General features: G+C 39.3%; 1 protein-coding gene across 1 annotated transcript in view; it reads left to right on the forward strand.

Annotated features, from left to right (window-relative positions):
• ARHGAP20 (Rho GTPase activating protein 20) overlaps positions 1-14,043 on the forward strand; it is a 122,193-nt gene extending 108,150 nt beyond the window's left edge. The window contains exons 11-15 of the mRNA XM_080816178.1: positions 1,116-1,277; positions 4,879-4,988; positions 7,181-7,370; positions 8,718-8,832; positions 9,925-14,043. Coding sequence (XP_080672304.1) covers positions 1,116-1,277; positions 4,879-4,988; positions 7,181-7,370; positions 8,718-8,832; positions 9,925-11,780 — 2,433 coding nt within the window. The 3' untranslated portion in view covers positions 11,781-14,043. The remainder of the gene's footprint in view (positions 1-1,115; positions 1,278-4,878; positions 4,989-7,180; positions 7,371-8,717; positions 8,833-9,924) is intronic.
• The last annotated feature ends 1,107 nt before the right edge of the window (positions 14,044-15,150 follow it).

Below are 15,150 nucleotides of genomic sequence, written 5' to 3' on the forward strand. Positions count from 1 at the left end.
TTGGCTCTGTAGGCAGAGTCCACTCTGGAGTCCCGTTATCCCCCACGTTTCTCTCATGGCCTTTCCAGAACTCTGTGTTGTTCTGTAAGCCTCCTTTAATCATTCTAGCAGCAGAAACCACTCATTCTTATACTTTTTTAAAATCTGACATGTCTTAGATGTATTTCAGGTGTCTACACATGTACATCCTCTGGCATTCAGTTCCCTTTCATAAATAGAGTGGGTCAGATGAAACCACTGAGTCTGTACTATGTCCTTGATATATGGAATGATCACTGTTCAGCGGCATTCACTGAGTGCCCCGCATCCCACAAGCACTGTGCTGGATGTACGGGACGTGCGGGACTTGACCTACATCGTGCTCTGACGTGGGCTGCCCAGTGGCCTCACCATCATCGTGCTCACCCTCCACAGCACATTGAGCACTTATCACTACCATCATCCCGACTTTACAAATTTTAAAAGTCTCAAGTTTACCAGAGTCACAGAGTAAATACATGCCATAACTAGGTTTCAGATCACATGGGTTGCTTGTCCCCAACACCCGTTCTCCTTCCTACACCACAAGCAGAGGACATTTCTTTGCTAGAAAGAAAACTAAATGAAAGACTGATCACAGTGCAGTGGAGAAAACTTCCTGGAAGAGGTGATTTTTTTTTAGCCTGATTTTCAAAGAATGAAGTAAATGCAGGAAGTAGAATGTGTTATGCAGTCACATAAAAAGAAAGACAAGCAAGTGGAGAATGAGTCTGGCAAGAATATTTCCATATTTGGAGGAAAGAGTCCACATTAGAGAATAATATGAAAAGAGGAGTAAGGGAAGGAGGGAGGCAAGTTTACAGGGACCTTGAAACAGTCAGAGAAATGTGATTTTAAACAAGAAAGATAGTCTCATTAAAGTAAAATGTTTTAGATGTTGGATATAGCAAGAATCAGTAGAGGAAAGAGATTTAGAGATACCAAAACACAAACTGACTTCAGTCCTGGTAACCGCCCCTCCCCCAGTGCTCTTCCCCTGGGACACCATAGGCTCTGGCGGCCGGAGAGGGCAAGTGTGTCTTCCCTGCTTGTATCTGTGAAGTGCCATTTTGGTTTTTTCCTTTGCTTCCTTATAGGATATGCTTTTCTTTCTTAATCAAAAAGGACCCCTCACAAAAGGGATCTTCAGACAGTCGGCCAATGTGAAATCCTGCAGAGAGCTCAAAGAAAAACTGAATTCTGGAGTTGAAGTACACCTAGACTGTGAATCTGTTTTTGTGATAGCATCTGTCTTGAAGGTAGGAAAGGTTCTCCCTTCATCTACCCCACAGTGTAGCTCTGGGAGGAGAAAACTGGTTTCTCTCATTACAACATTTTTACCAGCTGCAAAGAATCATAATGGATTTAGAATCTAAAAAGTGTTAAAAAAACAAAAATCAAAAATCACTTCACAAAATCAACATAGGCCTTTAAAAGCCCTTGCCAATGATATGGCATGTCAGAAATGCTTTTTAAATTTTTTCATCCCACACCACTCTCATCTTCATTCTGCCACCTCATACCAAAAAAAAAAAAAAAAAATTTTAAATTAAATTAAAAATAGTCAAAGCACGCACCGCATATTTACCAAAATAAACATCCTGATTATGATGACTTATTCAGTCTCATTACCTTCCTAATAAAGGCAAATTTTCAAAAATAAACTTGTATTAAACTTTGAAACAGTTTACCATAATAAACATTTGCCTAACAACTAAAAACAAAAAATTGCTCACAGAGACCACTGAAAATTCCATTCACTTATACAATCATCATGTCTTCCCCTGTCTCCTAGTGCCTTTGTAAAGTAAAAGCAGAGTAGGAATGACTCCAGCATCTGGGTCTTTTATAAAACCCTTAACCACATTTGGCACTTTTTATGGTTTTTACTTACCCTTTACCCCTTGGTTACTTAACTCACACCCATAGTTGAGTTAAAACTGTTCTAAAATGTTTTCCTCCCCACATTCTTGCAGATGCCTCACATGTTTTAAAAACCTAGACTCAGTACCACCCCAGCTATAGCTTCTGCAGACCGGTCTCAGGCTCCCATCTCCCAGCCCAGCTGGAAAGCACCAGGGCAAGGGGTGGAGGAAAACATGGTGGAGATGACCCTTGCGTGTCCCTCCTCCTGCTCAGCCGCTTACAGAATCTTCCTTCATGACTTAGATAATCAGTTGTTTCCTGGCAAATGAGCCACTTCTGCTCTTAACCCCTGCTGTAGACTTTTGCAATAATGTATCAGTCAAAAACAATAGAGAGCTGGGGCTAGGCTCATTTTATCTGTTTTGCAAAGGATGACTACTCTTCAGTCTTAAAAATACAAGAAAGATATGTAGTGTGCTTAGCCAAATGTATGTCTAGTATATATATGCATGATGAATTTTCCCTTTTTTCCCTCATATAATTGGGCTTTTTCCCATCCCTTAATTTAAAAAGTTAAAAACCTACATTTTAGAAAACTTTCTTTACTATGCTATTCTTCATAGCACCACACTTAAAATTTTATAGTAGGTTTTTGAGACTATTCTCGAGAAATAACGGTTCTAAGAGTCAAATTATATTTCAAATTGCAGAAATATCACTGGTCCAAAAATATCAAAAGACAAATGATTGAAAAATCTGGTTAAATGGGTTCCAAATAATTGAAGTTTTGTAATCATGTAACTGTGTGTTACTCTCATTTCTTCCCAGTGGTTGCAGGAAAGGAGATACTTTTTGCCAAAAGTTTTTGAGCTTTTGGTTTGTTTTGTTTCTTGTGTTTAAGACTATCTGGAAGTGGTACTTAAGTTTTCCTTTAATTTTTTACTTATGCTGGTTTGCTTAAATACCAGCCTAACTCTTCAAACTGTTATGGGAAGAAGATTGCTTGAGACACTGTAACTTTGATCCATTAGACCTTTAAGGAAAAGTTCATTTTTGATCCTGCAGGAATCTCATCTCAAATTAATTTGGGAGTTCCGCTGATGACCTGGGCTCTGCTCTTGGAGGGGAGGAGGCTTTCAGTTGAGTGCTGTGAGCTGGTGATTGTAATTCAGAACCAGAGCTCACATCCTTTCTCAGCTGTGATGGTGGTTGTATTTCGTAACTTGTTATTCCAGCTGTGGAGAGTTCATTGAGATGTTACGAGTTATTATCTTTCAAGTGTAGGTTTAAGATTTAATGATGTTTTTCTTCAAGACAGATCATAAGTATGTTTTCCACTGAGATTTAAAAAGAGAACTATTGTCATTGCCCCACTTTGAAATAACAAATTTTGCCTCTTCTAAATCTGACTTTTAAAGTAGGTGCAGCAACTAAAATTAGTTCAGAATTATGAAAATTTAATAGCTTTACCCAAAAGTAGATGACTTTTGTGATGACACATCTCAATTACAAGTATCCAGGTACATTTCTACAGAAGAAATAATAGAACAGAGAAAGACTTTGAAGCAATCTCTTCCTACTTGTTAACTGCTCTAAAAAAAATTTATGGTAACAGGTGACATGACTACAAAGAGGTGTTTTAAGTTATCTTAAAAATCTCAGTTATAGTTAGTTGGCCTTACCTTGTTCCTCGTCAGTGTGTGGCCATGGAAAAAATAGCACCAGTTCAGTAATGACCTCTGTCTACTTTGTCTGGGACTCTGTGTGCCATTGAGGTGTACAGAGAAGAAGGTAGGTTCTGTCCCTGCCCTGGGGAAGCTCATACTGGAGAAGATGCACAGCTAATCAGCAGAGCGTAACAGTCAGATGCCACAGCTTCCCGAGTGGTGGTAGAGACAGGACACAAGAGTAATGGGTTGTGTGTTGCCGTCTGTAAGGCACATAGGTAAATTTGTTGACTGGGTTCTCCAGCAAGAGTTAAAACTGCGCAACTGCAGACTTTCACCTGTCTCCATGTTGTAAGCAAGAACTTGCAAGACCATGGATATAGTGCTTAGACCTGAAATTGAGTTTTTTCCTGCCTAACCGTCGCTGAGGTAGAGATCAGACTTTGCAAGCCTGGCCTCGTTACCACCAAGCCAAAAGCAACAGAGAGTTGGCCTAGATCACAAATGAATATAGGACCAGGACCAAATTTAATTTGTTTTTATGCTTTTTATAAACAAAAATCAAATACCCTTGATCATATCCTATTTGTGATATGGTCTGGTTTCCCCACACCCAGCCCCATCAGCAGTCTCAGCAGACTAGGGTCTCAGAGGATAATGTACCGGACACACTGTTGAGTGTGTGTCAGGCATGTGGGTGCTGTCCCAGACCCCCAGAGCCCAGACATACATAGCTTTGAATGCTTCCTCCCCCACCCCCATTATATGAGGGGAATGCCAGGAGAAACTCTGAGTACCTCTGGATGGAGTTTTCACCAATGCCACTGGAATATAAAGTTCCAAAATGACAGGGACTTTGTTTTACTCACTTCTCTGCCCCCAGCCCCTCAACCGTCCCTGGCATATTAGAGCAATTATGTGTAGAATGACCAGATGACTGACTATCACATTAGGAACCTCACAAATGTCTTAGTGTGTTTCTTTGAACGGGTGATTTGAGAGCAGAAAAAAAGGACTTGGGATGGTTTGCCAGATCCTATCATGTTGTACTAGTTGGTTAAAACATACACAAATGAAATTCCAGCCCGAAGAGGTTGTCCTTATCTTTCCCACTATACCCCAGACTCCAATTTCCCTCTGGTTTTTGTTAGGAAAAAATCAAAGCCTGTGTTTCTGTGTGCGCACAACAGCGGAGGGTTGGCACAGAGCTCCATGTATTCCAAAAGGAGGACTTAACTTTTCAACGAAATGTTTGCTTTCTTATTTCCCCAGTACATATATAGCATGAGAATAATGACTTAAAATATTTATTTTCCGTCTGTGAAAGGATTTTCTACGAAATATTCCAGGAAGTATTTTTTCATCAGATCTCTATGATCATTGGGTCTGTGTCATGGATCAAGGAAATGATGAAGAGAAAATAAATACAATTCAAAGGTAATTATTCTAATTTAGTCATGTCTCAAAAATACTTAAAAAAAAAAGTTTTATAAGCTTGTCGATTCAAGTAATGATGACTTTCAAAGCCATATCCATGAAGACCAACTTAAAAATAGATTTATGCTAGCTACCATCATTGTTATTATTGTTTTTCCCTAATCTTATTAACATAGAATACTTGAGCATTGTATACCTCCTGTATATCTGAATCTGATAGGAGCTGAAACTCATTAAACTAATACTAGACTCAATCTACAATCTATTATCTTAATTTTGATAAATACTTAACTAACCATACAGCTCTTTGTCTATCTCATTCAACAACTGAATTCGAACAAAGAAAATTCCCTCCCCTCCAGGAACTGACTGTCTACTATTAGTAGAGTAGATAGATAAACCAAGGATTATAGGTGTAGTAGGATCAGGGCTACAAAAGAGATAGAGATACGGAGGAGGGTACTGCAGAGAGACAGTTTAACTATTGAAAAGTATCAAGGAAAAAGCCTGTCCTGTCACAAAGAATGCATTGTCTATTCTCGTGCAAACGGAGATTGCTGGCAGAACTCACCACCCAAATTCAGTGTTTCCTGCATTATACGAGAATTGGCAAGAAGTGTCCATTAACAAAAGGCAGTACTCCCAGTTCTGTAAAAACCCAAGAATCCTAGTATCATTTATCTGCATAGGCTTGTTTAGTAGTTTTTTTCTTGAGCAACTTTCAAATATGAATTATTATCTATACACTATTGGTAGACACCTTTTGTCAGTAGAACATATTGCAACCGTTGAAGACACCAGAAATCAAAGCCAAGTCACACATACTATCTGTTCTTCCATTATGATTAGGTGGAAGCCAGCTTCTCTGCGTTGTTGCTCATTGTCTAAAACTGTGTATCCTACAAACTGTTAAAGGATGATTTTAAAAAAAAATGTAAAATTAAGACTCATTCAAATATAAAATGAACAATGCGAAAATTTTTATTTAAATCTTGAATTAATGAGAGAACCAGTTGGATGTTACCACCAGTTTGAAGGAGATTTCAAACTACTACAGCATCCACAGTTGCTTCAGAAATGCTGAAATGATTTTACACATAGACACAAAACTGGCTTTTTCTACTGGAGCATGAAGGGGAAGCAAGTGCATCATATGTCTCTCCACCAGACAGAATTTTCAAGTCTATGGACAAGTGTTAGATGTAGAGCTATCAGTAGTCTGCAATTTACAGAGTTGTAGAATAGCTCAAAGATATAGGGCCTCTATGGAATCAGATAACCCAGAAGAATATGCTAGACAGCACCTTACTTTCCATTGAATACACTCAGTAATCTCTTAGTTTATTTCAATATCTCTTATAATTTGTCCTTATGAAACTACTCAGTGTCAGTCCATCACACTAAAGAAGTGCCTCTGTGCTGTTTATGCAGCAAGAGTCACGTTACCTTATTTTCCCTCCCAGGTTGCAGACTTTTGTTGGAAAGAAACAACCATGAACATCAACGTATATTTTTTTCTGGACAGTAGTCCATATAATTTTCAATGAATAATAATTTTAAAATCCCCTATCAATTACAAAGTAGGAACAGTAGGAAATGTACTATTGTAAGCTTGACTTATATATGAAAGTGATACCAGCAAGAAAAAATAGTTTGGGACAAAATCGACCTTGGAAGCTGATAGAGCAGAACATAAGCTCTCAGAATGGACCTAAAAGTCTTAATGGTTGAGGTTTGGGTTCTCACCAAGAGATAGAATTCCTGTATTGCTACTGAGAAAGAACCACTAAAATTTAATTATTGTTTAATTTCATCAAAAAGCTTTTTAGGGAGGCTTGGTTGAGAATATTCTGAAATGTTACAGGATTTGCCTAAGTTAAAACACATTGCATTAATTTCAGGTATATATTTCAGGCAGGCAACAGTTTTTTACAAGCCATTTTTCTGCGTTATTTTTCATCTTCATTGGGTTGTGAAGACAGTGTGCAAAATAAATAAGTAAATCCCCAGTCCATGTTTTCATTCTTTCTGTAAGGCAGTCCCTAAGTTGCATGTACCATAGTAACTGAAACTCTTGCATATCTGAACTGTGTTCTTTCTTTGCATGGTTTCCCATGAAAAGCAAGGGTTGCTTATCTACACAAGTTTTTTATGAAATTTCTTTCTTAAAGAGTGCATTTTTCTGTCTTTAGGCTATTAGACCAACTTCCAAGAGCCAACGTTGTTCTCCTAAGGTATCTTTTTGGGATATTACACAACATTGAGCAGCATTCCTCATCCAATCAGATGACTGCATTTAATTTGGCCGTGTGCATTGCTCCAAGCATTCTTTGGCCTCCTACTTCCTCCAGCCCAGAACTAGAAAATGAATTTACAAAAAAGGTAATGAAGTTTTTCATTTTTATGCCCTGGGGGACTGAGTCCCCATTTTGAACCTTAAATTCAGGGTATTAATTCTGAAAGACATTTTCTTGAATAACTTAAATACACCTCCTTAGAAATTTGAGTGTATTGAGTTTATCCTATCCTGGTAGATTACAGAAAGGTACTTTCTTGAGCAAAACAGTGATAGCAGTTGGGTTACTTCTCTTCTCCCTTCAAGGAGGCAAAACACTATGGCTGACTTAAACCTTAGAGTTACAAGAAAGAAAATGATATGATTTAATAAAAAAGAAGGACTTTGGACTTAGACAAGCCGAGGATCATTCTTCAGCTCCACCACTTGCCAGATGTACAATCTTGGATAAAATTAGTTCCGTTGATCCAGGTTCCTCATCTAAAAAATGGAGGTGGTGATGATACGTAGTTCAGGCAGCGGTTACTTGAAATCACACCTTTCTAGAGCCTGCTAGCTAATATGGGGCTTAGGGATATTAGTTCCCACAGCTCCCAACTCTCTGCCTGTTCCTTCGCCTCAGCTGCTGGGGCAAGGAAACCAAGGATACACCCCAATACATCTCAGTGGAGGCACAGAGCTCCTTCGCAAAATCTTATCTCCAACCCCACCTCCTCCAGGGAGTCTAAGGAATTGCATAGGTAAAGACTAGTGAGGCAAAATGCAAGTTTTCTCTCTAACTGTATTCCCTACTTCACAGGGAACCCACAGAGGATGCCCACTTCCCACGCTTACGACAACTGCCTTTTACATAGGAAATATATTTCATAAGTCTTTATCTAATGATACCTCCTGAATTTTAATAAGCAATTTTATTTCTTTACCCCAAATGCCCTAGAGAGAATACTTTTAAGTTAGCCTATTTTTATTTTATTTTTTTAAATTTTATGTATTTAAAAGAGAACAGGGAGAGGGACAGAGGGAGAGAGAGAATCTTAAGCAGACTTCATGCTGAGTGAAGAGCACAGTGTGGGGCTCAGCCTCACGGCCCTGAGATCATGACCAGTGCCAAAATCAAGAGTCGGATGCTCATTAACCCACTACACCACCCAGGGGCCCCAAGTTACCCTAACTTTAAAGATGTAGCATTAGTATAAAAATGTTAACATTGAGCTAAGGCCACAAGGAACTTTAGTCCACCAAATAAAATTAACTTCTACACCCAAACTACTCTTGAAAGTATCATAGTTTTTTAGGAGGAACTGTTTTGTATATTTTTAAAGCAGACATGAATTTTTCTCAAGATTCTTTTTCACTTTTAGTAAGATGAGGATGAAATGTGCTTTAGAGACTACATGAAAAGTAGCACTTTCTTTTTGTCCTTTTTCATGCAGGTTTCTCTGCTTATACAATTTCTGATTGAAAATTGCTGTAGGATATTTGGAGAAGAAATCACTTCCCTCTTGGGACAGGTTTCAGTGAGATGTGATACTAGAGAGAACGCCTCAGGTATCGTGAATAATAATTGGATTGATTTTTGTGAGAAACAGGCATGTGTCAGTGAAAATGCTGGGACAGTGTCCTGGGGCCTGCCGCAACTCAGTGAAGGAAGCCTCTGACCTCAGTCATGGGCCTAGGGTTTCTGCTCCTCCTTGGATGACTTGCTAACAGGTCAGATTATGTTAACAGCGTGGTGGGGTTAAGAAATACGTAAGATGAGGTCCAGAACTGCCAGAAGCATCATACGTTTTTAAACTTCTTTTAAAAAAATCTTTACAGAGATCCCTAACATGTGTAGTAGAACTGCTGTGGCTGAAATTAGAGTAAGATGTCCTAATGTCCTAAAGGGGTGGAGGCGGGCCTGGTCTTCTCTCGCCTCTCCTTCCTCTGCACGGCCCTCGAGATACTTCATGCTGTGGAACAGTGTAGAAACCACTAGCACTGTGGGGCCAGGGGGGATTTTGAAACCAATCAGCCTTCCAGAATACAAATTCCTGGACCACCAATTACTTACTAGTTATCTTTGACCAATTCTTTTTTTTTTTTTAATTTAAATTCAATTAGCCAATATATAGCGCATCGTTAGTTTTTGGTGTAGTTTTCAATGATTCGTTAGTTTCATATAACTATTCTATGCCACTGAACATCATTATCTTCATCAATAAATATGGGTAACATAATGTCTCACTTTTATGATTGTTGTAAAGATTAAAGTAGCAAACACTGAAGAGCTTGGGTTCATAAATGGTTCCTCTGAGATCAAACCATGTGTGCTCACCCGCAGTCATGAACCTGCATATACCTGGCATTCGTTCCTTTATATTTTGGACCATTTCTTGGTATTAACAACATGTCCTCATTGCTTTGAAGAGACCTTAATTAAGAAAGCCTTTTTCTTCAAGAACTGAGATAAATTCAGTATACTCAACGTATTTTTTTTTATTCTGGGGAGACTGAAAGATCCTTTCTAAGAGTAGGAAACTGAACAATCTCTATGAAAAGAAAATTAAACTAAGTACTAGAGATTGGGGTTTTTTTCTTTTAAGGCAGCATGTATTTTTGGTAAGTAAAAATGTTAATTGTGGTTTGATTTTTTGACAGATATCTCTTGCTTCCAACTGAATGACTCCTCCTATGACAGCTTGGAAAATGAGCTAAATGAGGATGTCGATGCTCCCTGTAGTGACTTGGTAAAGAAACTTGGTCAGGGTAGCAGAAGCATGGACTCTGTATTAACCCTCAGTGACTATGACCTCGACCAGCCTGAGGTGGAAGGCCTTCTAACCCTAAGCGACTTTGACTTGGACCGTTCTAAAGATGAAGACATTCAAATGGAGCGGCCTCTTGAATCCAAGCCAGTGAATGTGGCAGTAGTGTATGCGAAGGTCCCGCTGCGCGACCATGCCAGGGCTGCATCTGGCATGAGCACACCCAGCTACCTGTCCACAGCTGCAGCAGATGTTCCAAAAAGCCTGAGGCGACAGCGGCGCTGCTCGGAGCCCAGCATCGATTATCTAGATTCTAAGCTTTCCTATCTCAGGGAATTCTATCAGAAAAAGCTACGCAAGTCCAGCTGTGATGCAATTCTCTCACAAAAAGATGAGGATTATCTGAAGCAGAATCAACCCCTCCAGGAAGAGGGTAAGACATATTTTAAACATGGTTTAGTCGCAGGCACTGATAGCAAGAAAAATGCCACTAATAAAAATGTTAAGAAGAAAAGCTTATCTGGGAATGAAGGAAATCACGTGAAACTTTTTTCTAAATCCAAGCCAGTGGCCATTTCTGTGGCATCTTGTAGTCACGTGTCCTCACAGGATCATACCAGGAACCAGCCCTTTGGTGCAGATACATCGGGATACTCCCCACCACACACAGCAGACGCCCTCAAGACTTCAAGGAGGCACCGGCGCTGCTCAGAGCCCAACATGGATGACCAGCACTGCAAACTGACCTATCTCAGGGGAATTTATTCAAAGAAACAACATAAAACTAGCTATGAAGCTGGTCTCTTGCATGGAGAGGAAGATTATCTCCAGCGGCACAAGTCATTGCAAATGGAGGGGCAAAAGCTCATTAATCAGAGTTTGGTCATGGGGATTGAAGTGGGCAAGAGTAGTGGCACAAACCAAAACACAGAGAAGGGTTTGCCCCCGAGATTAAACATCTGCCCAAGGACTAGCTATTCCAGCTTGTCCTCTCCAGGCACTTCCCCATCTGGCTCATCAGTGAGCTCCCAAGACAGCGCTTTTTCTCAGATTTCTGAACACTCTGTGTTTACCCCCACTGAAACTTCCTCTCCAATAGATTGCACTTTTCAAGCTCAAAGAAAACAGGAAGAGCTTTCTTCTGATTTTAGCAATTCCAGCCTCATTTCTGCAACTCCCGGTCCCTCGTCAGGGCAGGCCAGCAGCCACCTGGCTTATACGAAAAAGGATACTGTAGAATGGCATTCACAGATACACTCTGTAACTCTTCACCCAAGCACATGGTTGAGAAATGGTGTGGCCAGTTTGAAAAACTGGTCCCTCAAAAAGAAGGCAAGAGCATCCAGACCAGAAGAAAAGAAAGTAAGTTCTCTAAAAGGACCCACAGAGCCACCTCCACACACTCCTGGTATTTCAGAAGCCAACCCACTACAAGAGAGACAGAAGGACGTGCCCCAAAGGGCACCTGAAGAACTTGGAACTGTGCAAACAGCCCAGTGGTACAGTTCTTACTCCAGCCAGGACTCAGGGAGACACTGTAGCTCTCCATTCAGCCTAGTGGAGGACGGACTCAAGCTTTGTGTGAAGTCCCACCAGGACGGAGAGGATAGTGAGCAGTGCTCCCCTGGTACTCTGTCTTGTAAGAGATCCTTACCTGGCGCTTTGTCTGTGGATGATCTGTCTAGCCCAGACTCAGGGTCTACAGTGGTTTGTGATACTGGGGACCAACAATTAGCCAAAGACATTTAACCACAGTAAGAATGTGATGTGTACAAGAATAGAGACAAGTCTAAGAATCTGATGTCTACAAGAACAGAAACTGGGCTAATAATGATATAAAGACAAGATTATTATGACCCCTTTGTATAAATACATGGGATGGGTAGCATAAGGATAATCACTGCTAATACCTAGGACAACCAAGTAATTTTCTTTACTGAGCCCATTTGGCAGAAAGTTTAGACTAAAAAATTTCATCATCTGTTTGGGAGGCTTTTCCTTATTAAAGCATGGGATTTGTCCTCTCCCGTGTTTTTGGAGATGACTAGCAGAGAGCCAGAGAAAACATCTTCTGTAGAGGAAACATGCCTTACATGAGATTAGTACACTGAAAAGGCCAGGATATCCTAAGTGAAGGATAAGGACTGTGGAGAGGCGGGGTGGGTGCAGAGAAACAGCCACATTTCATGGAATGTTTTTAATAACTACGCAAGAAAAATGCCACTAATCAAAGTATTTTAAAAAAAGAGAAAGCATGTCCAGTAATGAAGGAAATCATGTAAAACATTTCCCTGAATCCAAGCCAGTAGGCATTTCTGTGACGTTCTGTAGTCACATGCCCTCACAGGAAGATTTCAGGAATCAGCCCATCGATGCAGCTACAGTGGCATAGACTAGAATAATTCAAGAGCCATGAGTATCATAGTTTATTTGTTGGTTGTGTTCATTGATTGGTTTTTCCATTGGTGTTCCACTACTATGCAAAGGCTCCAGGAAGTAGATCTGTGAGGAGAGAGGAGGAGAGGTTGCTCATTTCAGTATCCTTTTCAGAGGTGCCTGTGTTAAGAGCATTCTCCAGAAATGCAACTTTTCCTATTAGAAGGTGACCTCCTGACAGCATTGACTATCCTGGTGTAGAGGAAAAGATCACAACACCGGTCCTCCCTCTATCTCTATTACACGAAGTTGTTGCCAACATGTGACCAAAGTATGGCTCGTCTTTGTTGAAAAAAATGTTTTTCTACAGCCCTGTCTCTTAGATTATCCAGCCAGAAAAAAATTACTGATAAATAGTCTCTTTTCTAATTGTCATTGGCAGTTGAGAGAGTAATTTTAAAGTTGGCAAGTTGTAAAAGAGTCACAGAATGGAACGCCCACCAAAGCAGCAGTCAGGCCTTCTCAGACCATCGTTGGCTTTGGATTTTCTCACCTCTGGAAGTTTTACGTATTTTTGTCCCAGGTGATTCATGGTTTATATCCCATTAGTTTGTCTGCTATCCATGAGTATTTCTCCCCTCCCTTGCCTTAAAGGTTATACCACTACATCCCCTGAGTTGTCTCCATGGATGATTAGGCCTCACCAGCCAGTGAGAAGGGATAGAATCAGGAAAGGATGTGCATCTTCCTTCATTTTAACTACTTACTTAGAAGAAGTTGCTTAGAACCCATTTGGCCTCTTTCGTTCACCGTTCTTTCTCCCACTAACTTATACCAAATTATTTTTCTTAGCCACCAGGAAACTTTCGTGTCAAATGTTCTTTCCCTGTTGTCCTAAAGGTTGCATTTCTGAGTTATAGAAAAAATAATAATAATAATACTGTTTTCTGTAAAGTAGAAGTCCTTTCAGTATTAGCTACAGGTGCTACCTACCTCTACGGGACATGGCCGTGTTGGCCCTACGCATTGTAATTAACTCTCAGAACTCTGTATTCAAAGAGCTCCTTCATGACACTGGCCATCTCAGTCACAGATGTGAAGTCAATTTTACCTTATAAACAGCCACTCTATGCTTAGATTCCTGAGTGTCCATATGCATCTTTTGTGATTTAATATATAAAGGCAACAGGGAGTTCCTCCCCTTACCCTTCGGGCATACTACTGTCAGAACTGCAAGATGTGAATAAAGTTCTTACGGCTTGGAGTGTCGTTCTGGAAGAAGTTGTTTCTCCACTTAACAAAATAATAGTTCTCTCCTTTTTTCTTTCATCTGGGTGGGTAGAAAATTATCCACCCACTTTGAAGCATAGAAGAAAATAGATGCTGAGGTTTTCCATAACCATTCCTATTCTCTGTGTTCCCCTAGATGCTCCTGTAATACTTAATGTGAATAGTTTGTTAATATTGCTGTAATGTATTATATTGTATGATTGGAAGAAAGACGACATGTCATTTTATTATACTCTGTCAATCTATAATATATTAGACTGATGCTTTATCTAAAATGCTTTGAGTTTGTATAATATATCTTGACAAATTTTACTACCATATGTAATGTAATAAATGTGTATTTTTGTACTTGCAGAAACTGCTGCTAACTTTTAAAGTTGTTTGGTTTTCAAAGCACTGAAAATGGATATGTATGAAGTCCATGCTGTCTATTAAATAAAAAAAAAATCTGTAGAGTTAACAATCCCACCAGAGCAATATTGCCCTTTTGTAGAATTGTTTTAGTTAATGAACCCAGTCTTTGCTTAACATTGAAAATTTTATAAAATGTATTTTAATATTGAATTGGAACTTTGAACTTTTAGTCGTAGACCATGGTGAGTCTTTCTAGAAAAAGAGGGCTTTTTTTTTTCTGTATTTTCTTCTGTATTTTCCTAATCTTAATCATTTACCAAACAAGTCATGCTTTAGACACATAGTCTTCATTTTATTAGATATTATGATTTCATTTTGTTCCTAGAATCAGATATAGTCTATATTCTCATATCAAGAGAACCATTAACTCAGTTTGATTGTATGATTTTCTTATCTAAATTTGAACCGTTCTGACCAGAGTACCCAGTTGATCCCGGACACATCCAGCCATTCCAAGATATCTGGATTCAGACACCCCAACACATCAATACTTCTAAGGTCGTCTAAACTTACTAAATGTTACTGATTTTTCATGGCTGCTGCTTATTTGCCCTCTCAAAATCCACTGAGGTTTCACTCTGTGTAAGTTTAACAACCATTTCAAAGAAACTCAAAAATAAAAACTACCTTAGTCCAGAAAAAATGATTTGCTCTAATAGAATAATGAAGACTAGCAACCCCACTGTCAGAAATGTTACTGATTATATCTGGGCAATGTACCGAGACACTGATGTTAATGTCTTTCTAAATTTTACAGAAATACAAAGATAATTTTGCTGCTAAAAAAGAGTCTAAATCAACTAAAAACACTGGATTCAAGGAATTATCTCACATTGTGTTTTTCTATCTTTCATGGCAAGACATTGAATTGAAAGGATCTAATGTATCCTTGAGCCACTGGCATATTTTGTCTGTTGAAAAGAAACTCTAAGAATATTATGTATCTTAATCAAAATTATGGCAGTGTTTAGCTGTTATTTTCCTCCTGGTCATGTTTGGGAGGAAGTCTTTGGAAACTCCATATTTCAATACAAAGAAA

The sequence above is a fragment of the Martes martes genome (genome assembly GCF_963455335.1).
Source record: "Martes martes genome assembly, chromosome: 10".
Classification (NCBI taxonomy): domain Eukaryota; kingdom Metazoa; phylum Chordata; class Mammalia; order Carnivora; family Mustelidae; genus Martes; species Martes martes.